General features: G+C 39.3%; 1 protein-coding gene across 1 annotated transcript in view; it reads left to right on the plus strand.

Moving 5' to 3' along the window:
* Positions 1-22,775, plus strand: part of Pex13 (peroxin 13) — a 114,160-nt gene that overhangs the window by 66,850 nt on the left and 24,535 nt on the right. The window contains exon 5 of the mRNA XM_067143278.2: positions 21,450-21,779. Coding sequence (XP_066999379.1) covers positions 21,450-21,779 — 330 coding nt within the window. The remainder of the gene's footprint in view (positions 1-21,449; positions 21,780-22,775) is intronic.

Here is a 22,775-nt window from a genome sequence, read left to right on the forward strand (position 1 = left end):
GATGCGCATGAGGAAGAACAAGACTAAATTCGGTGCTAATATGAACACCAAACTGTTAAGTGCGCTGTTAGTGCAAAGGATTCACATGATATTAAAAAAAAAAAAAGCATGTCACCAGTGTTCGCTTAGCAAACAGGGACTACAAGCTGCTAAGGGAGCAACTACAGTACTCGACAAAAGAAATGATCCTTCAAACTCCACTCGGATATGTACAGCAGATCACCTGTTACTTTCTCCGGTAAGAATCATACACTCTTTATTTGCCAGTCTTTGAATATGTTACATCTGGTTGAATTGTATGTTTTCCATTGATTTTTCAATGATATGCAAGTTAGTACGATCTCGGAAATATAATTCTACGGCCGCCGCGCCATCCCCCCCCCCCCCCCGCAGTCCCCTAACCGCTGCATTACGAATTGCCTTTCTTGAAAGTTGGTCTGCTCATGAAGGGAATGGATGATTTTCCCGTAACATGTATGTGACAAGGTTCACTCAAAATAAAACTCTGATAGTTTCTTTAATAAATTATTGCCATGCTTTTGCCAGTTCCATTGAAGTGGCACTTTTTTTTCTTTCTGGCTTAGTTGATGAAGTATTCTATCCTCCCTGGGTGAAGAAATGCATAGGCATTCACTTTCCATATTTCCTGTGGTCGTCACCTTCTGCAGATTGCGACCCATAATTGATCTCGAGCAGTTTCTCTTCGCAATTTCAGTGTTGTTCAGACCAGGGCATGACAAATCCTGGGCGCGAGGTCGCCATGGCGCCTAAAATTCTTTATTTGCTGCCTTCTTTTTCAAGCTGAATATAATCTCCCCCTTTATATATTTAATTTTCCGGTTTGGTGTCGCAGAACTATTGCAAAGCGCATGTAATAATACACAACCCCGTGACACTCCATATGATTGATCAAGCTCGGTTGACCGGACGAGTTGGCCGTGCGGTTAAGGTAGTGCAGCTGTGAGGTTTCAACTGGGAGATAGTGGGTTCGAACCCCACTGTCTGCAGCCCTGAAGATGGTTTTCTGTGGTTTCCCATTTTCACATCAAGCAAATGCTGGGGCTGTACCTTAATTAAGGCCATGGCCGCTTCCTTCTCATTCCTAGGCTTTTCCTATCCCATCGTCACCATAAGACCTGTCTATGTCGGTGCAACGTAAAGCAAATAGAAAAAAAAACCTAGGTTGAACAAGAGACTGAGGTTAGGTAAGGCAATCTTGGTAAGTAAGTATGGGCGATATCTGCTTTGATATTAATGTTATTAGCATTTTAAATAATAATCAAGAATGCATTATATAAGCAATAGAAGAAAAATTTTGAGTACGAAGCTTTGGTTGTCGAGAAAACCTCTGGTAAATAAGGTATTACAGTACCGACATAGAAATTTAATAAACTTCTCATGTAAATGACATGAATAATTCCTGTGATGCTCCTTTCCTATGAAAATCTAATCTCTTTTGCTATTAAATCTATTATTTTAACAGAGCTGTTATTATGAAGTGAAATAGAACTTACTCTCGCGGAATTTATTTCCGTATGTTGACAGCATAGATGTTTATGTAGTTCAGTGTCTTGCTGTCTTCACATTTTATGGTAATCTGTTGTAGTGTATAAAACCTATTGCTATTAATACCGTGTTTTATTTTTCAGAAGGTTAGACGCCGGTATGTTAACGATGCGAATACTAGAAAAATTACCTGGCTCCTAGTTTTATTTATGATCATCTTGAACCAGCTCCAGTTTCCTGGTGTGGTGCATGAGCGCTCTCCATTTACTTCTGTCCCTGTAGATGTCTTCTACCATAACCTGCTGCAAATCCAGCCTTCGTCCAGCTAGATCATTTCTAATCTGATCGATCCATCTCTTCCTTTGCCGACATCTTTGATCTTTTGCGTTTGAGTTCCTTCTTGAACCACACATCAGCTCTTCTTTGCGAGTCCATTCTTTTGAGATGACCAAACCATTTGAACCTGGCTTCGACACAGATCTCACTAAGGGGTCTTTTCACTTGGACAGAATGGCGTATCTAGTTCTTATTTTGTCCCTCCTTGTTTTCTGAATCATAGTTATTAAGAACTTTGTTTCCACTGCTTGTAGTTTGCTGATATTTCTGTTGCTTTGGATGGAAGTTTCTAGATTGTATGTGGTAAGTGGTACAAGAAGCTCCTGTAGAGTATTAATTTTGATCTTAATGGAACTTTCTTATCCCAAAGAAGTTTTTTTTACGAGATTAAACAGCGCTCCATTCCGTACTGTACTAATGATTTCTGCAGGTGGTTGACTATCTGTTGTTACTACACTGCCAAGATAACAGAACTGATGTACTTGTTCCAATTTTGATCCATTTAGAATGATGTTAGTATGGATGTTCTGTCGACTAACAAGTAACACTGCAGTTTTAGACTTGCTTATTTTGAGACCAAATAGTTTGAATATAGTATTCCAGTCCTTCAGCTTCTCTTGTACTTCAGCCTATCACCCCATCTCACCACGTCATCTGCAAAGGCAAGAGATTTAAACTCAGAGTTGTTATTGAGTCTCTTAACTCTTTTCATTATTTCATCCATTACAGTGACGAATATAAGTGTTGATAGTGCACTGCCTTGTTGTACACCCTGCCTAGTCTCATACCACTCCGATTGTCCATCCGCTATTTGGACACAACTCTGGCAATGGTCATGCAGTATTTTGACTTTATTTATTTACGGTATTATGCAATTTGATACAAAAGGGCTTAATGGCCTGTCATTTGTCTGTCAGTTGAGCAGTATGCTTATTACACAGTAATCCTAATCACTGTTTTCATTTGAATTGTCGTGGTCTTGTCCCGCCAACAACTTCCCCGCTACCAGCATTGTATTCATCCCAAATGATGTCATCTTCACGGCTAACGAGAACCTTCAAGATCTCGAGCTTCAGATATTGGCAAGATATTGGTCAGTATAGTTGGTCCAGAAAAAAAAATTTCAGGTTCCGTATGGGAATCAATATCTTCATCATATTGGTCAGTGTCAGAGAGTAGAAGTGAAGTACTTTCAAGACTTTTCCAGACATTCTTCGTCAGGAAAAATTATGGACAAACTCTTCATAGACAAATTCACTCTGCCAATCAAACCCACCTGTTCACAAACATATGACGATAATAATTGGATTGCCTCACCTACTGTGTGTAAGTATTTTAATTTGACGCCATCTGGCTGCTTGCTCATCAAGTTTCAACGTTCCATTTTACTCTAGGCAAGACCATTTACAATACTCGGACCACCCTGCAGAAAAAACATGGCTCCCGAACCGGGCCAAAGCTGACATGGCGCAGAATAACCTAATAATGGTTATGAGAATGTTGTAGTACAAAAATATTTATCGAATGTTTCCAAAAACCTTAGTATTTGATACGTAAAAGAGAAATTGTAATTTTAAGAGATTTTTTCTTGCTTAACATCGCACTAACACATCAAAGGTTTTCGGCGATGGAAGGATAGGAAAAGGCTAAGATTGGGAAGGTAGCGTCCGTGGCCTTAATTAAAGTACAGCCCCGGCATTTGCCTGGTGTTATAATGGGAAACCACGGAAAACGATCTTCAGGGCTGCCGACAGTGGGGTTCGAACCCACTATCTCCCAGATGCGAGCTCACAGCTGCACGCCCCTAACTGCACGGCCAACTTGCCCGGTTTGTCCAGTTTCTTTATGGGGTTGGGTGTGTGTGTGTTTAGTCCTAGCCCCAAGGCTGGTTGGATCCTCAACAACCCCGCCATCAGCTATGCCAGAAGGCTGGTTTGATCCTCCACAGCTATGCCAACAGCTGTCATGGGTGGCCTAGGCATCACTGAAGAGGCATACTAGGGAAATGAGGAGTGGGGTAGTTTCCTGTTGCTTTCCTCTATATATGCCAGTCTTTTAATATATTACATCTGGTTGAATTGTATGTTGTTCATTGATTTTTGAATGATTATAAAGCCATACAAGTATGTTTCTTCTTCTTGCATTAGGGCCTACTAGGGACCACGTTCCAATTTCAATTCTTTATCCTTTGTTGTCATTCCTTCCTTTTCTTCCAATATTCCTTCATTGTTTCACTATTTCTTTTTTCTTTCTTCAGACCACTTTGTCAGTTTTCTTAGCCTCCCTCCCTTGGAATCTTTCTATCTTTAAAACTTTCTTCCTGAAAATTTCTTTCCTTTACTACTACTTCTTCTTCTCTGATGTTTCTTTCCAAGACGTCTTTTACTCTTGAATCCAGGTGGTTGTTGACTTTTTCTTCCAAAGACACATGAAGATCTTTTTGGTTAGTATTGTCGTCCATTATGTAAATATGTCCAGAAAATAGCAGTCTCCTCTTCCATACTGTTATAGATATGTTTTCTATGTTCTGATAAATTTCGTTATTAATTTCCAAAATTCTGTAGTTTTTAGAGGGCCTAATATTTTTCTCAATTCTTCCTTCTAGTACTTCCAATCTTTCAAGTTTATAATTGAGTACTAAGCATTCACTGGCATATAAACCTTTTTTGTTGTATGCATTTTTTGTTACACCATATGCTCTTTCCATTTTGGGTATCCTTGCCTCTATAGCAGATTTTTCCAAACCATTTTCTTGGATTGTTTCCCCCAAATATTTGAATTGCTTTACCCTTTCGATTGAACCAGCATCTGTTCCTAGCAGTTTTGGAGCATTTCTTGTATTTGTCATGAATAGAGCCCGGATTTCCATGCACTATCAAATCTCAAAATATGCATGCATTCGTGCGCTATCAAATGACGAAACATGCATAATAAACTAGAAAATATGCACTATCAAAATTCAGTTCCACATTGCTATATTTTTATTTCCTTTTTAAACACTATAAAGCAATTCATTTCTCCACATTTTATTCATTTAAGTTCAAACGTTTATCTGATAGAACATTCCTGAACACACAAAAAAAAGATCTTTCTATGTCACAAGAAGTGACCGGTTCATATTTAAATGAAGACATTTAGGACGAAGTATTTCTGAAGTTATCTCTTTTAAAAAAAATTAAGTTAGAAATTCCTTTCCCTCAGTCCACTTCGACACAGGTCTCTTCGTAGCCTTTTAACAGATGGCATGACACCAACACTTCACAGCACAGTCCAACACTAAAATTACAATTTGAAGCATGTAAGCTTGCTGTTTTTCAACTCCTTTCTTTTCTCAAACTATTTTGGCTTCAGACGTGTGACCAGTGAGACTTACGAGTTTGGAGTAGGACATTCCAGGAAAACAAAACTGGATTCAGTGCAAAATTAAGGTTCCTAAGCTGCTATCTCAGTAACGCAGCGTCACAGAAGTGTGATTCAGGTTTTGATTTCATTGTCTAACATAAACAAAAAAAGAAATAGCCGTCATATAGTAATGCAAAATTTAGGGTTCAGCTTTTATGGGGCACATTATTTCTAAGGATTAGAGCGTTCGACACGGGGTCTTCCCACTTATGTCAATCTTTACTCAAGTAATGGATAAGAAAGTGCTAGTCTTAACTAGATTATAAAACCTCTATGCATCTAACTTTCATTGTCAAGTAGTATGCCAAGAATACATTTTATTTCTCTCTCAATGTTAGACAAATAACGTTGACGTACGGTCCCAAATTCTGCAAACCAGTATTCAAAAAAGGCACTAATCATGCAAGTTAACATAATATATGCATCAAAGTCAGAAGAAAAGTCATATAATCCATTATAAACTTCCAATTATTCGCTATTAAATCCAAAAGTTTCAGAATATGCATTATGTATGAATTTTCTCCCAAAAAGGCCAAAACATGCAAACATGCACAGAAAAAGTATGGTTATTTGAATTGATTAATCATAAAGTGAATATTTGCAAAGTTTCAAAAGTGTAACCAGCTTATTTAGGAACATGCATTTGCATGGAAATCCAGGCTCTAGTCTTGAATTTTGTTTTCTCTGCCAAAATTCATAAGCCTGCCATGTTATGTTTATTTACTTGTATTGCTGCATTAGTCAGGCTTTCAGAGAATACAGCAAAATCGTCTTATTATTATTATTATTATTATTATTATTATTATTATTATTATTATTATTATTATTATTATTATTATTATTATTATTACACTTCTCCAGTAAATCTCAGTAATTACTGACAGCAGGTATTGGAATTTTTCAATGATACGATCATCCCTGCCCCCACCCCCCTGCCCTAACGGCTGCTTTACAAATTGCCTTTCTTGAAAGTTGGTATCTCTGCAAGTGCTGCAGTCTCCAGTCTTCTTCTACTTTTTCGTAGAACTGTTTTGTTTCAAGATGGAAATTTCTTAGTGCTTGTGAATATGAGTAAATAACTTGTAAATAAAACTGTACACAATTGACATCATTTTGTGTGCGCCTGATGAAATCATCAATGTTATTTACGGTAATATCTGTAAACATTCAGTCTTAGCAAATTAGAAATTGATGAATTTATGAAGATATTGAAATTTATATTGAATAACAACTATTTCTCTTTTAACGGGAGAATTTACAAACAATTTCAGGCATCCCAGCTGAGATTTTTATGGATACAATTGAACACACGAAAATAAAGGCAAATATTAAAGGGATAAATTAATCGTTAAGATATGTGGATGACACTTTCATAATTATAGATAAATAAATCACCAGTAGTAATGAAATCTTGGAGAGCTTAAATAACATTGACCCTAACTTGAAATTCACTCAGGAAAACGAGACTAATTGTTCACTAAACTTTTTTGATATAATAGTTACACGTATGAATAACTTCTTTCAGTTCCAACTCTATGGAAAACCTACACAATCATTAGTAACCATAAATAGCTTCTTTCCACTGATCAAATTTCCTTCTGATCACATCGTAGGTTTAATCACAATCTCTAAATCAACAGATATTTTTCTCTAAGAGACGCCATGCCTTGGGGAATCCTCGCTTTATATCATGCGGCTAGACCCTTGACATCTGTTTGCAATTAGCTGCACCCTTATACAATGCGTAGTTGATGATACACTAATCATGTAGAACACATTTTGATATCATAAATCAGCCTAAAATTTCCTGATTCACATGAGTCCTTATTCATAAATATCCATCGCGTAGATCAGAATCTCTTTTATTACTATTATTAATAACAACTGAAGGCTATAGGTCGGTATCAATAGATTTGCAGGGAAATTCACGGAGATTTACTGTTTCATGGGTTCACACAACTTGGTAAGCACTTCCCTTTGACCTGAATCTCGGATCACATGCTTCTTGCATCCTCTTTTCTCTCTCCCACAGAAAGAGAGCGTTTTTCAAGTACTGGCTGGCGCAAGCCTTGTTTTCTCTAAGTGCGCGTAATGAGACCCTAGTCTTGCCAGCCAGCAGACAGCTACACATGCCCCTTATCAAGCAAAACATGCTAATTATGACACTATTCGTCATAGCATGGCACAAAAACTGCATATTATATACGCAGGATATTATGACATGCTCCTGACAATGTCGTAAATGGTTTCAAGAGCAAGAGCTAAATGCTTGTGTACTTCATTTTTAATTGAACATAATATCCCGTTAGCTCCTGCCGATCATGCTGCTGTTCTGTTTAGGAAAATGTTTCCAGGTTCAGAAATTGCAAAAGAATATGGCTGTGGTCATACAAAAACCACACACATTTTGAAAGAAATGGCTGCGGATTCAAGAAGTGAACTTGTTGGTTACATGCAACGTGAACCATTTTCTTTAGCGACGGATGGGAGCAATAATAGTAATGCTAAGCTTTACCCTATTGTCCTCACCTGTTTTGTGGCAAAGCAGGAAAAGATAGCTCAGTTTTGTCTGTCCCAGCCTTGGTGGGTGATTCAACGGGACTAAATATTGGTAATTTTGTAATTTCACGGTTAGAGTGTTACAAAATATCAATTCAAAATTGTGTAGCGTTCTGTTCTGACAGTGCTCCAGACATAATGGGAAAGAAGAATGGAGTTGCTGCTGTTTTAAGGGAAGCACAGTCATCTGTCTTCTTACTGGGTTGCTCATGCCATTTGATTAACTTAGCTGCTGAGAAAGGTGCAGGCAGTTTGCCTATTTAAGTTGATGAACTATCACTCGACATCTTCTATTATTTAGCAAAGAGTTGTAAGGGAAGGACCACTTTAAGAAATTCCAAGAGCTTCACAACAAGGAAACATAGAAAATACTGAAACATTGTTGCACAAGATTGCTATAGTTAGGAAGGTGTCTGCAGAGGCTGTTGGAGCAATGCGATCCACTGCTTGACTTCTTTAAAGATGAGGTGCTTCTTAATGCTGAGTGTGCATCAGCTACTAGCTTAACATCATTTACAATCCCAAAATCCGAGTCTGGTAGTTCCAAAAACCATGAAAAGAAGAAAGCTACTAATTCGTCAGAATTGGTCACTCCCAAAAGATTTGCATGTGTCTCAAAATCTGACACTCCTGTGCTGAAGAATAAGAACATTATTCAAAATAGTGAAGAATTTCTTAAATGGTTCTGTCATCAGGCTTAAATAAGGCATACTGTGCCTTCCTTTATGCTGTCATTCCTTTATTTGAGAATCTCAATTCTACACTTCAGAGTGCTTCCCCTCACATTCATCAACTTCTAGAACTAATGACGAACCTGTTAAAGCAGCTGCTTTCCAGATTTGTTAAACCAAAAGTGATCAAAAGGTTTTTTTTGTTAAAAGTTCCATACCATTCTATTTATTTCTCCAGTCAGAGGCATACAATAGAACTTTCTTTTTTCATTACAATTTAGTAACAGTAAAACAGAAGGAATTTTTACACATATATGCCAAAATGTTATGAAATAGTATTTGCCCAGAAGCGAGCAACTGCGACTGCATTTCCTTGTGCCTTGAGCAAATCCTCCTCACTGCAAGAATCAGGGCAATATGAGCACTGACATAGATGCTTGGTAGTCTGCACCTCTCCGCATTCACATAGTGGCGACACATCCAAATATCCCCATTTCACTAAGTTGTCCTTAGACTTTGCAACACCTGTTGTTAACCTGTTCAGTGATCTCCATGTGATCTAGTCCAAGTTGTGTCTGGTTGGTAAGCATTCAGCTGGTTTTATCCATGTTTGAAGATGACTTGTTCTGGCTGCTCAGTTTTTCTCTGGCTTTCTTCGGAAATGTATTATTGGAGATGTTGACTGTAGGAAGCTCCTCCTAGATTTCAATCTAGGCTTTGGTGGAGTGTGTCTGTGTAGTGGATGTAGCTAATTTTCTTCAACTTTTTTCCTTTCGGCATTTGCGGCTACTTCCCAGCGTATATCAGGGGGAGCAATTCCTGCCATACAATACAGTTTGTCAGTTAGTCTCGCAGTTTCATTAAGGGCCACATCTACTTGCTTCGCATGGGCGGATTTATACCACACTGGGCAGACATATTCAGCAAAGTGCCATGGCAGAAGTACTGCCCACTTGAGGTTCAGCACCCCAATTACTACCAACAAGTTTTCGAATGTTGTTGTTACGGGCTGACACCTTGCGTTTTGTGTTTAGGCAATGCCGCCGGTAGATGAGGGACCTGTCTAAGGTAATTCCAAGGTATTTGGGTGTAAAACAGTGCTCTAATTCGGTGCCTTCCCAAGTCACTTTGTTTTCTTCCTGCCTGTCTGTTTCGGAAATGGAAAGCACTGACCTGAGTCTTTTGTGGGTTTGGCTTCAGGTGGTTCTTGTTGTAGTAGTCAGAAAAGGTTTCTAGAGCTCCCGTAAGAGTATTGGTGACAATACGCTCCCTTGGGGTAAGCCATTCCTTTGGTTCCTCCAATACCGGGCGAGTTGGCCGTGCGCGTAGAGGCGCGCGGCTGTGAGCTTGCATCCGGGAGATAGTAGGTTCGAATCCCACTATCGGCAGCCCTGAAGATGGTTTTCCGTGGTTTCCCATTTTCACACCAGGCAAATGCTGGGGCTGTACCTTAATTAAGGCCACGGCCGCTTCCTTCCAACTCCTAGGCCTTTTCTATCCCATCGTCGCCATAAGACCTATCTGTGTCGGTGCGACGTAAAGCCCCTAGCAAAAAGAAAAGAAAAAAAAAGGTTCCTCTAATGGGTCTGACTTCCTTGGAATTCAACGTAGAATCTTCGGTTGTACAATAAAGTGGCAATTATTCTAGTGAAACCAAAGTGCAGAGTCAAGTTGTAGATCTTGTGAAGCATTATGCGGTGTTGGACTACACTACTGTTCTAAAGTATTGCACGCCCCAATAGAATTTAGAAAATTCTACTACAGAGCTTCTAAAAATGCATTCATATTTGAAATTTCAAATATTTATTAAATTATGATATTCCACAAGTGAGAGGGAACCTTATAATGAAGGACAGGATTGTTTATAATATTTTAATTCAAGGAAATATGTCAACAGTATGTACCTATGTACAATATCATGCCATCTCTCTGAAGATACTGAAGTTAAATATTAAGTATTTTGATTAAATTGCTATTTAATTTGATCATACAGTAAAATATTTTGTTTCAAAAGTGATTTATTCATTAGTCATACTTTAAATACTATTAGTATTTTGTTGGGCCCCCCTTGGCTCATATGACAGCCTTCACTCTGTCGGGCGTGGAGTCAATCAATTTTCGAATGATACTGATGTCATTTTCATGGTTCCACACTTTCACAATCACCTCCAATAGCTCTAGTTTTGTTGCAGGTTTCTTCTTCTGAACCCCTTTGCCAACCAGTCTCCACAAATTCTCTATTGGGTTAAGGTCTGGTGAATTTCCTGGCCATGGAAGTTCTTTGATACCCAATTCAGTCATGACAGAACGAATCTGAAATGATAGATTTGGACGATGTGTAACAGAAGCAACCTTAGAAATTGTATTACAAAGATAAAGTAACCAAAACTCACCTTCTTTGATGTGTGGCATGGAGCCAGATCTTGTTGGAAAATCCAATGCGCATCCTGGAAAGCTTCACGTCATCAGAGGGCGCCGGATCACAACTTCATATTGATCAGTGTTCATTGTACCCTGAACAACGTACAGCCTTCCAACACATTGGTATGTCATTGCTCCCCACACCATAACCAATGGGGCATGTTTCATTGTTCGCACAAGGCAGTCGGTATCCATCCTTTCACTGGGTTCACATCTAACGAGCTGTGGTCTATCAGTCATCATGGAAAATCTGATTTCATCTGAAAATGCCACCATTCTCCACTGGTCATTTGTCCAGTTTACATGGAGTCTGGCCAATACAAGCCTCTTTTTCCTCATTGCAGCAGTTAAAACTGGCTTTTTTCTTGGCAACTCAAGCCTTCATTCCCATTGCACAGAGTCTTTTCCTGACAACGGATGAGCTTGAATCGACTCCCATCAACTCTTGCCATGCTTTTGCCAGTTCCATTGAAGTGGCACTCCGGTTTTTCCGGCTTAGTCTGCAAAGTATTCTGTCCTCCATAGGCGAAGAAATGCGTGGGCGCCCGCTTCGTGGTAAGTTTTCCATATTTCCTCTGGTCATCAGCTTCTGCAGATTGCGACTCACAGCTGACCTCGAACAGTTTAATCTCTTCGCAATTTCACTGTTGTTTAGGCCTTCGTTGTGTAAAAACTCGATGCACTTTTTCTTTCTAGGGGTTAATTCACGAGTTTTCACTATTGCTATAAAATGCACACACGCACAGTAGAAAGAAAATTAAAAATCCAGCAATATTTTCAGACCAGTACTTGTGAATGTGTTCAACCTTTGGTAACAGAGCACATTCTGAGGCAATAATCGGCATCGTGAGATCACATTGTTGCTAGGCATTGTCGCAAGCCATAGCCAAAGAAAACCAGATACAAATGCATGAGTAATATGAGCTATTTCTGCAGTCAAGACATTTAAATATGTTACTAACAAAATAATATTGCCACAATGAATGGCATGCAATACTTTAGAACAGTAGTGTATATCATAAGCTGATGAGAGATCAATAAATGCCACTCCAGTGATCTGGCCCTTCTCAAACCCATCCTCTGTGTTGTGTTAAGTGAGTTATTTGTGCTGTACAATTTCTCTGGGGTCTAAAGCCTGCCTGTTCAGGTATAAGTAAATTGTCAATCTTTTGTGATAGACGGTTCAATAGCAGCCTTTCAAATATTTTATAAAGATGGCATAATAATGAGATGGGCCGGTAACTCTTGAGGTCAGAAGGTTCTTTCCCAGGTTTCAATATAGCAATTATCTTAGTTTTCCTCCATATTTTTGGAATCTTGTTCTGTTTTAAGCAGTTATTAACAAGTTCCACAAGCCATTTCAGTGTTGTTGGTCCAAATTTATTTATTTGCTCTGTTCTTATGTCATCTACTCCAGCTGCCTTGTTCTTACATATTTGTATGGCCTTTTGCAACTCATTTTGCAAAAATGGCTTTGAGAGTTTCCAGATGTTCCTGTCTTTGAATTTCGGTCCTTGTTTGTCTGTTTTACCATTTTTCAAAGGCTGATGAGCTATTTGATTTGGAGAAATGTTTGCATGGGTTTTCTTTTGCATTGGATCATTAGTTAGTCGACGTAGTAATCCCCATGCCATATGGCTGCTTTTGCTCATGTCTAGCCTTTCTATTGTTTCTATCCACCAAGTTTTCTTACCTTCTGCCACAGACTGAGTAAATTTTATAGCAGCATCTGATGTTTGTTCGCTGAAAGGGTTTTCTTCAAAGAGTTTAATGTACTCTTCTAACAAATAGATGTTGTCTTTACTGAGTCCTGGAATGTAGTTGGTACGGCATCCACGTGGGATGGATTTACGAGATGACTCCTGAACGGCTGCTATAAAATAATCATATGCCTCAGGACATGGATGTATTTTCAACATAAGGCTGTCTAGTGCCTCAGAAAACATATCCCAATTTGCTTTCTTGAAATTGTATCGTCTTCTGAATGGAACTATTTGTGGTCTTACGGCTGCAGTAATCTGATATACAATAGGCCTGTGTTGGGTATTTGGAATTGGGGAACCAATGCTCTTGTGGCATTGTGAAGCTGTTTCTTCACTGGTGAAAATCAAATCAGGATTGTATCCTCGTTTCCAGCATCCACTGTTGAAAGGTGGTTGTAATTTACTGTCATGAATTGAGCGTAAGTTGTTGGATTCAGCCCACTGCAATTCAGACCTAAGATGAACTTAGTTTTCTGATTGTGGATATTAGTTGGTTCCTTAAAGATGAATTTTGCATTAAATGGTTTGTATACCGAGGTGACTACACAGTTGTTCAGTTCAACACACAGGATTTCAATATTATCCTACTCTGTACATGCTCTAGAAAGCACCGAAAAGCCATGTTTAACAAATACTGCACTACCATATTGCCGATGGGGTCTTTCAATTACAAGGTTCATGCCTTGTACCTTAGGTCTTCTCTGATATGTATCTCTATGGGTCTCCTGGATACACAATACACTGGAATTCTTGACACAGATTATGGAGAAGTTCCTCTTTTGGTCCAGATATTCCTTCTATATTTACTGATATAATGTTCAGAGTTGGTCTTGAAAAAGACCTTTTGTATGAGAATTAATAATCTCTACAATTGCTTCTGGATTTGAAAGGATCTGCCGTCAGCACATTTCGTGATATAGTCTGACGTGGCCCAGGGTACGCCCAATTGCTACTCTTCGTATTGTAATTGTATAACAGCAGAAGTTTTCCTCCAGAATTTCTGAGGAAAGGAACTCATCTCCATCTGGCCTCTCCAACCTGTGATGTATACTGTGAACTTGACAGAATATTGTAAATAAGTGTACATGTTTAGTTTAATTTTGACGTTGACATTCATATTGTGACTTGCAAGTTTAAAGTGCAGATAAACACTGCTTGTGTACTGTTCCCAGTGTTAAGTGAAAACAGATGAGCACTCAGGATATGACTTTGTGTACGTATTTAATTTCAGGAGTGATCATAACATGTATTTGACTTGGATTAGTATTGTTTGTAATCTTCCCCCTTGTCGTCCTTTTTCACTATGTCTCAAGACTTGGTGACACATGCACATGTTCTTAAAAATTTTCCACTTTAGGATCTTCTGGATTTCTCTTTTTGAAGGTTGGCAGGTATGCGTCCAGAAGTGTTTTCCTGATACACCTTTTTTTCCATATGCAAGCGGCTCTCACTTCATCATTCCACCTAGATGTCAATAAATATATATATACACACACAGTACCTAACAAAAGTTTCAGACCATCAGCGGAAATCAGTTAATGAATTCCTGGCCTGTATTTATTGTATGAATTTGTCTGAAAAACATGTAGCTTATTCATGTTAATATACACATTGAAATATCAAATGGAGAGAGAGAGAGAGAGAGAGAGAGAGAGAGAGAGATAGAGTGTATGTGTGTGTGGGGGGGGGGGGCGCAACAGCCCCGAAGGGCCATGGCCTACCAAGCGACCGCTGCTCTGACCGAGCATGCAGTTTGAGTTATCGTGTGGTCAGCACGACGGATCCTCTCAGCCATTATTCTTGGCTTTCTAGACCGGGGTCACCATCTCACCATCAAATAGCTCCTTATTTGTAATCACGTAGGCTGAGTGGCCCTCAAACCAGCCCTCAAATCCAGATAAAAATCCCTGGCCTGGTCGGGAATTGAAGAAAGGAAGGGATCCATCCAACTCCATCTCCATTGTGAATTTAATTGAAGGATGTTGCTGATTTAGGTGGTATAGAAATAGATGAAGTTTCTCAGGACCTTCTGTCCAGATGTTCTAGTAAGAAAGAAACCAGACGGCTCCTTAGGACGTTAATAATAAATGTAAGAAATTTATTTTAACTTCAACCTATTCAATACATTTATTATTAATATTCTTCCAATGCGGGAAAAAATTGTTTTTATTACTTGTAATCCTTAGGGCATACCGTCTATTGTAAGCCCACCCACACAAATCGCTATCTTCATGCAGATTCTTACCACCATCCAGCACAAAATCAAGGCATTTTCACGACACTCGCCAAGAGGGTGAGGCGAATTTGTGAGCCATCAGATATCCAGGTGGAGATGGACATGCTCAAAGTTGCATTCAAGGGTAATGGTTACAGCGATTTGCAGATTCATAGAGCCCTGCATCCCAGAGAAACGACCAAGCAAAGCTCACAGAAGGAAGAAGTGAAGGGAACTGCCTACTTGCCTTACATTCACAACATCATGGATCGAATTGCCAAGGTCCTGCGCAAACACAATATAAAAACCGTGTTTGGCACCGCCACTAAAATTGTTTACAGTCTGAGTAAAACCCAGGGCAAATTGTCCCCACTTTTACATCCTGGGGTATACAAAATTCCCTGTACTTGCGTTAAGGTATACATTGACCAAACATGCCGGTCCATTGGTACTCATACCAAGGAACATTAACGTAATATTCGTCTCAACCAGCCAGACAAATTGGTAATAGCTGAGCACGCTCTATCATCGTGTCATGATGTTATGTTCCAAGATGCTCGAGCTCTTACCCACACTAGACACTACAAGTCGAGGATTATACGGGAAGCTGTGGAAATACGTAGAAATCCTAACAGTTTCAACAGGGACACGGGCTATCAATTTAGTAATACCTGGTTGCCAGCCATTAAGACTCTATGTAGGTAGTTCCCTTCCCTGTCCTTTCACTATTGTTACTTCGTCTATTTTCCAAATTCGTACATTCCTGGTACCAGATGTTTCATTCCAGGCTTGTGTCAATGTCATACACCTGTCAGTGTCATATGTTACGTACACATGTTATGTGAACCTCTTAGACTGATTCTGATGGTTCGGTCAGCTTCTGCTTCGAACGCTAGCGCTGTGCTACGTCTGAGGAGCCATCTGGTGGCGAGAGAACCGTATTTTCTTGACATCAATGGCAAAAATTTATGCAGTTTCATCTCTACATTTTTGTACTAAGGCAATATTTATCTTGGACATACGGAGTTTTGAAAGTCACAGGTGGACATGGCGGGGTTTGAAAGTAAACCTTGATATCGCAAACATGCTCTTACTGTCGAATGCTCAATGAAACTATTTTTACTTCACTTACGAGCATTTATGCAACACACTGAGATGGAAAATGATTTGCAAACATACAGTATAAAATATTTAAATGTTCATTGAGAATATGCAATGCATTTGTGTCTGAAGAATAAAAACAAAATCATATTATTGCAATCTAATACAACAAGAATACAGAATCATCTCTTGGTTCACAGTATTCTTCTTCCTCTTGCTCTTCTGTCGTACTGCAACGATGTTCAGCCTGTCGTGTTTCCAGCGAAACATAAAACTGGAGATCTGCAATCTCCCTCCATCTAGCCCCGTAATGTTTCTCCCAATCTGCACACATCCTTCACTTTTGCATTGTTTAATGGAATATTGTCCTTTTCGATTAACTGTGGAACCAGTCCGGGAAATGTTTTGCCTCTCCTTAACACACTCTTTGGCTGGCCAAATGTGCAATGGTAAGCAACTTCTCCTTGTACCAATATATTGTTGTTCTTTCTTTTTACAAAAATATTTTTCGAAGGACTGAGCTGAAAATGCCACGAGCCAATAGGTTTTAAAACATCTCGAACAGCAGTCTTCCAGTCAAATATTGGTACTTCACAACCAGGCTGTAGAAACTTCCCATGTCCACTGAAAATATCGTTGTATACCTCCGGTTTAAGGATAACCTCTCTTTTTCACACAACTTTCTCTATATGTTCAAACGCCCTGTCGGGTGGTAAAAATGAATGACCCACTGCACGAAAATAAATTTCAATTTCTTTCACATTGACTGGTGCATATAGAAGCCACCTACTGTACCCACAAGGGTACTTTTTTTTATTTTGTCCATTGCATCCATCTGCAAATAGGCGTACGGTTTTCTTTTGTGACAGATCAATGCTTGTTAATACATTGTTATCCGGGTGCATGTTACTCCTTTCTTTCCTGTGGACCGGCAACAGAAGCACACCTAGCTTGAGAAGTTGGATGAAATATAAATTCATGTAACTTTAAATGGCATTAAATAAATGATTGAAACCTGGTGAGAGCACTTACCAGTGATTCTAGTACTTGAGTTTAGTGTGGTGTTGCGTGAAGCAGCTGCACTTTTGCAAAGGAACTTGACAACCCAAGCAGATATACCTTGTGTCCTTACGTTTCTTGTGCACAGCGCATACTCTGCAGGGCTTCTGAGGGTACTTTTCCCTTACACCACATTTATATTTTTCCATTTCTGGGATTTGGGGGAGGTTTTATACTTCCCGGAATTTTGTCCATAGTAGAGATTTGATTGTTTCACAAGAAGCTGAAGCAAGTCATCGCCTAGGGAACGATATACTACCTCCGGGATACTCGCGGAATTACTGGCTGTATAAGTGAGGCCTGTAAAACATATAAATGGTTCTAGGACTCTGTTTTCATCCTTATTTGTCCATCCATCAACTTCACTGTCACTACTATCACTGGCACCTTCACTCGTATTATTGTCGCCCTCAACAGACTCGTCTGAACTGAATGTCGCACTTTTTTCACTTCCACGCGTATATTTTGATGTTATGAATAGTAACACAGTAAAGGTTTCCACCTATTCAGTACTAATATGTATTTACAATATTATAAATTACATGGAACTAGTTTGACCCACCTAGGGGTCATCGTCAGCCATATTAAAGCATACATACGTTTTTGTCGAATCCTAAAACATGTTATTTTTAACTGTAATATTACTGGATTATTATTACAGTTAAAAATAACATGTTTTAGGATTCGACAAAAACTTATGTATGCTTTAATATGGCTGATGATGACCCCTAGGTGGGTCGAAACTAGTTCCATGTAATTTATAATATTGTAAATACATATTAGTACTGAATAGGTGGAAACCTTTACTGTGTTACTATTCATACGTTATTCTCAGTTCAGTACGGACCAACAACATGAAATTCATAACCCTTGATATTTTGATGTTGACGGACACACATCTTCACAATCACTAATACTTACATTTTTGCAATCAATAGGGACATCAGATAAACTATCACCATGCATTTCTCCAAATATTTCATCATCGTTCAAGCTGTCTTTGCTCCAAATATTTCATCATCGTTCAAGCTGTCTTTGCTACGGCGCGCCATACTGACACCTGACAATACACTCGGTCACGTGGTACTGAGTGTTATGAAACCACACTTCCTGTGCCAAAAGCATAGTCAAGGAAAGAATATATATATCTACATTCCGATCAACAAAGACTTTAGTTTGTAAATAACACTAAATATTTCGATTAATAAACGGCGGAGAAGATAAAATCACACAAGAATGAAGTAACGTGAGAAAACGTTAATTTACGTAGCCGATCGCCCGCGTACCAATACGAAATACGTTAATTTACGTAGCCCGTAATTATTGTGTTAAGAGCTTGAAACAAACAACTTGCAATTTAATTTGCACCTCTATAAAAGTCAGCTTCATTCCATGAATAGATCTTCACATTTTCGTGCATCAGTGACGTCTTAGAGTTTCTAAAGACTACAGTGAAGTTGTACACATTTATTTGCCAGCTGAAGCATGTTCTTCTGTCAATCAAAGGAAACATACTGAATACTCATCTTCTTCTCTTACATATTCATAGAATGCACTCTGTTGTAACTTGTGGACTCGTTTCTTGGTCTGCAGGTCAACTTTCGCATGTTCTGATGTGCGATTTTTTAGTTCCTCATCTAGTTGTGAGCAAGTTGAGCAAACATCAGCCTTCAGACTTTGCCTGTAATTCAGGTTCAACAGTAGTATTGTATTGTCTCCACATTTCTTTGATATTTAGTTCACATGGCAGGTACATACGTGCCGCTAACTTGGTACGGCAGTAGTGCGGCTCTTTAGCACAAAACGATTCAATAAATTTACAGATGGCCTCACGTTTTGGTTTATTGGCATAGCTTCTTCTGTCTCTCCCTCTTCTCTCCACAGGCATTCCCCCAGATTAAAAGTTCTGTCCTCCTTCAATAGGAGAGCTCCCATAAATGCTTCTCGGCAAACTGGTACCATCGTTCCATCCCGTTTCCAAATAGTGTACTTGAATGTGTGAACTTTTCCGGATCTGATACTGTTACCCGGCTTGCGTGTCGCCACTGGTATACAAGAAACATGCTTGATAATGAAACTATCCTGCTGCAGTTTTGATGCTGTAGAGTAAATACCAAGTGAAACTTCTTCACATCCAACAAAGAAATATCTCCACACTGGTAGGTCTTGGGTTTATGGCCGCACATTGGTGTGACAGGAGGTCCAATCGATGTGTACCTTTTCAATAAACACCCTTTTTACTTACGAGAATGTGTATGTTTACTAAAATATCATAAGTATTTATGAATGGCCTGCATCGAAAAAGAAAGGGAAGTTCGCTTCTCAATGTCACCATAGAAGGTAATATCAGAAGCTGCACAAAGCCACAATGGTACGGGCTTTCGGGAATTGAACATGCACTGGCTGAGATTCAAACTGTGGCCATTTTTGTGAGAGAACGACCGATCCAGCACAACACCGCGCACCGACTTCATGCAGCAGTGTATGTTTTCTAAAGCTTATTCTAAAAATTGCAGTTTCTGATACACTACTACAATTACGCTGACGAGAGGAACGTAATAACATAATGTTACTATAAGAAAACATATCTTGATATTTTTGCTTCCTTGCATTTCCACTGGTGTTCATTACGTAATTTCTTCCTAATCTTGCCAGGGCTACACTTCTCAACACATTTGAGGTGCATCCATTAGTAATAGACAATACACGACACTGTGTCAACACAAATGCTTCCTCTGACTGTCGTGCAAAGAAAGCCTCACGCGCCTGACACATGGCCGCGTATTGCCTTCCTATTGGCCGGCAGAGATGACGGGTTGTGTTACCTATGTCCAAGAGTAAGGCGTTGGAGATGGTGCAATATGAAAATAACCCCGTACTTTAAAATTGAATTTCAAATGGTTAGAGCGGGTTTTGATGCATAATAATAGTATACAGCAGTTGACATGCCCACAAGCAAAATCAAAACAATCTTTATCTCCATTTTATAGAAATTAGAGATAGGGTTTTTTGAAACTACATGATTCAAATATGACTACAGGTCTGGCATCAGCACATCAATTTCAGTATAAAACTTCTCAAATTTCATCAGTAGTAGACCTTTTTTTAAAGACCATTGTTATTGTTTCTCCAGTGTCTTCATCACCACTGTCATCATTTGTGTCGTGTCTTATGGTCGGGAGAGCCATAAATACATCCACACTGTTGGCCTGTAATATATGAGACTTAAGGTTTTTAAATCATTTGTGCTCGGTGGTGCGTAATGTAGCTGGTCGGAGTGACCCATTGTTGCATCTGGGATTAGTTCTCCCAGACAGGAAAATTATATCATCCCTAAACTACGCTACAGGCGCGAGTCTTTCATTATTGCTTCAGTTGCATTACGATTTGCTTACGTTTCTTTTCGGTCAGATGCTCCCATTCTTGGAGTTTATTCACAGTTCAAATTCACCACCTATCCACACAAAGGTACAATGGGAAACATGGAACTAGTAGCTTGAGTCATGGAGTAACTATATTTCTGACACCAAAGAGTTTGCAATAACTGTTGCTAAATTTACTAAACAAAATACTGTACGCTGTTGCAAAAATGCATCACCAGTAACTAATGGGTTAAGCCTTTTCTCCTTTCCATTTTGTCTCGTGTGAACTGGGATCTGCAAGTTACTTTTTTCATCAAGTCTGTTATTTGATGACTTCTGTCAGTCATACTTCCAGAGTTCAGTATGCAAACTTTTAGGTTAAATATCATGGTATTTACTCATTTCTTTTGTTGAGCTTGCATCTAGCCACATTGGTAATTATCTGGCAGCCCTTGCCCACTTTCCGAAGAGGTAAGGTAATCCCTCCACATGTAGGTTGCAGCAGATGCTCAGGCCTTGTTCCAGAATACCTCTCTCTACATTTCTCTCTCTCTCTCTTGGCAAACGTTTTACACCAGATGCCATCCTGCTGATGGATGGACAAATGGACACTGTAGTTGGCATTGTACATGCACCCTCTGTTGCTGCTTTGCACTGAACTTTCTGTTCTCTTAAGGGATTAAAGCCTCTGACATCATGTGTAACTGGGTGGTGTGTCCTTAGAATCTTAAAAGTGGTCAGATCTCTGTGCACAAGCAATTTAGAAAGTAAAGTTGCTCGTGTTTGTAGCATTTCTTCAGCTACACGTGCCTTCTGAGTGGTGCTAAGTGAGTAGTAGTGATGCAGCTAAACGATCTCCGGGCAAACTATCACTCAGACTGTTTTAGAAATCCCCAACTATTTGAATCCTCTTGCATTCAATACTGTTGTGTATCTCACTATTTAACAACTGTTTACCTGCATGATTTATAGCAGCAAAAATGTTACAACTTTGAATATACGGTATGTCACAGCTTAGAGTATGCTTTCTTTATCATGTTCTGTTTTGTTGCAGCTATGAATCCAAGTGATTGGCGTAAATGTAAGAAACCTGTATATTCAGCCACAGTCTTGTACGACTTCACTGCTGCCTCTGACCAAGAGTTAAGTCTTCAAGCAGGTCAGCGAATACTGATAGCTCCAAAGGAATTGCAGCCTCGTGGACCTGGAACTTGGTTGCTTGCTACCAGAGGCAAGAAAGTTGGCCTAATACCTGCAAATTATATCCGAATAGTGGGATGTGCAATCTTGCCTGGTGAAAAAAGTGAACAGAAGGTTAATCAAACTGTGGAATCTTGTCAAGAGCAGCCATCTGTTCCTCAACAGAATAACCCTCCACAAGAAGGTGAGTATCAGCTTGTATGAAAGTTATTAGTAAGGTTTGGAAGTTCAGATCAAGTCACATTTCTTTCCTGAGCTCATTTTACCCAAAATCTGAAAAATGAGTGTGAATGACGGGTCCCCGACCCCGTTTAAAGCAATTGTATGTTGCATATAAATGCATATTTCAGCCATTTTTATTGTTTTGGTCATATTTTGCTCATTTTAGTGATATAAGGTCATAGTTGGTTATAATTTCAGCATTTTTGTTTAAATTGAGGCGTTGTTAACAACGTACGTGTTTTACCTGCATCCATTTTCAAACACAGGATTTCCAAATAATGTAGTTGATACTTTTTTGAACAGACAGGTAGCAGGTCGAGATGATCTGATTTCTAGAAGGAGCTGTTGGGCGGATGTCTTTTAGCTCATCTTTCTGGACACGGTCGATTGCGACACGATTCGCATGAGCTCACGAAATGTGATGATAGTGTATTTCCACCTTTGAATAAGAAATCACTCCAAAACATACATTTAGCTCAGAAGTTATTAGCAAATACGGTAATTCCATGTTATCTCCTGCTCAGTTTGTCATGGTGGGTCAATCAATCAATCACTACTGATCTGCATTAATGGCAGTCGCCCACGTGGCAGATTTCCTATCTGTTTTCCTAGCCTTATGATGGTAAAGAAATTGGAAATTTATTGAACATCTCCGTTAGTAAGTTATTCCAATCCCTAACTCCCCTTCCTATAAACGAATGTTTGCCCCAATTTGTCCTCTTGAATTCCAGCTTTATCTTCATATTGTGATCTTCCCTACTTTTAGAGACACCACTCAAACTTATTCGTCAGCTGATGTCATTCCACACCATCTCTCCACTGACACCTCAGGAATCAACATCTTTATCACATACCCCTTGGTCGAGCAGCTCTTCTCCTTCCTCCCCAGTCCTCCGAGCCCAAATTTTGCAACATTTTTGTAACGCTGCTCTCTTGTCGGAAATCGCCCAGAACAAAT

Source organism: Anabrus simplex, chromosome 3 (assembly GCF_040414725.1).
Source record: "Anabrus simplex isolate iqAnaSimp1 chromosome 3, ASM4041472v1, whole genome shotgun sequence".
NCBI classification, from domain to species: Eukaryota; Metazoa; Arthropoda; class Insecta; order Orthoptera; family Tettigoniidae; genus Anabrus; species Anabrus simplex.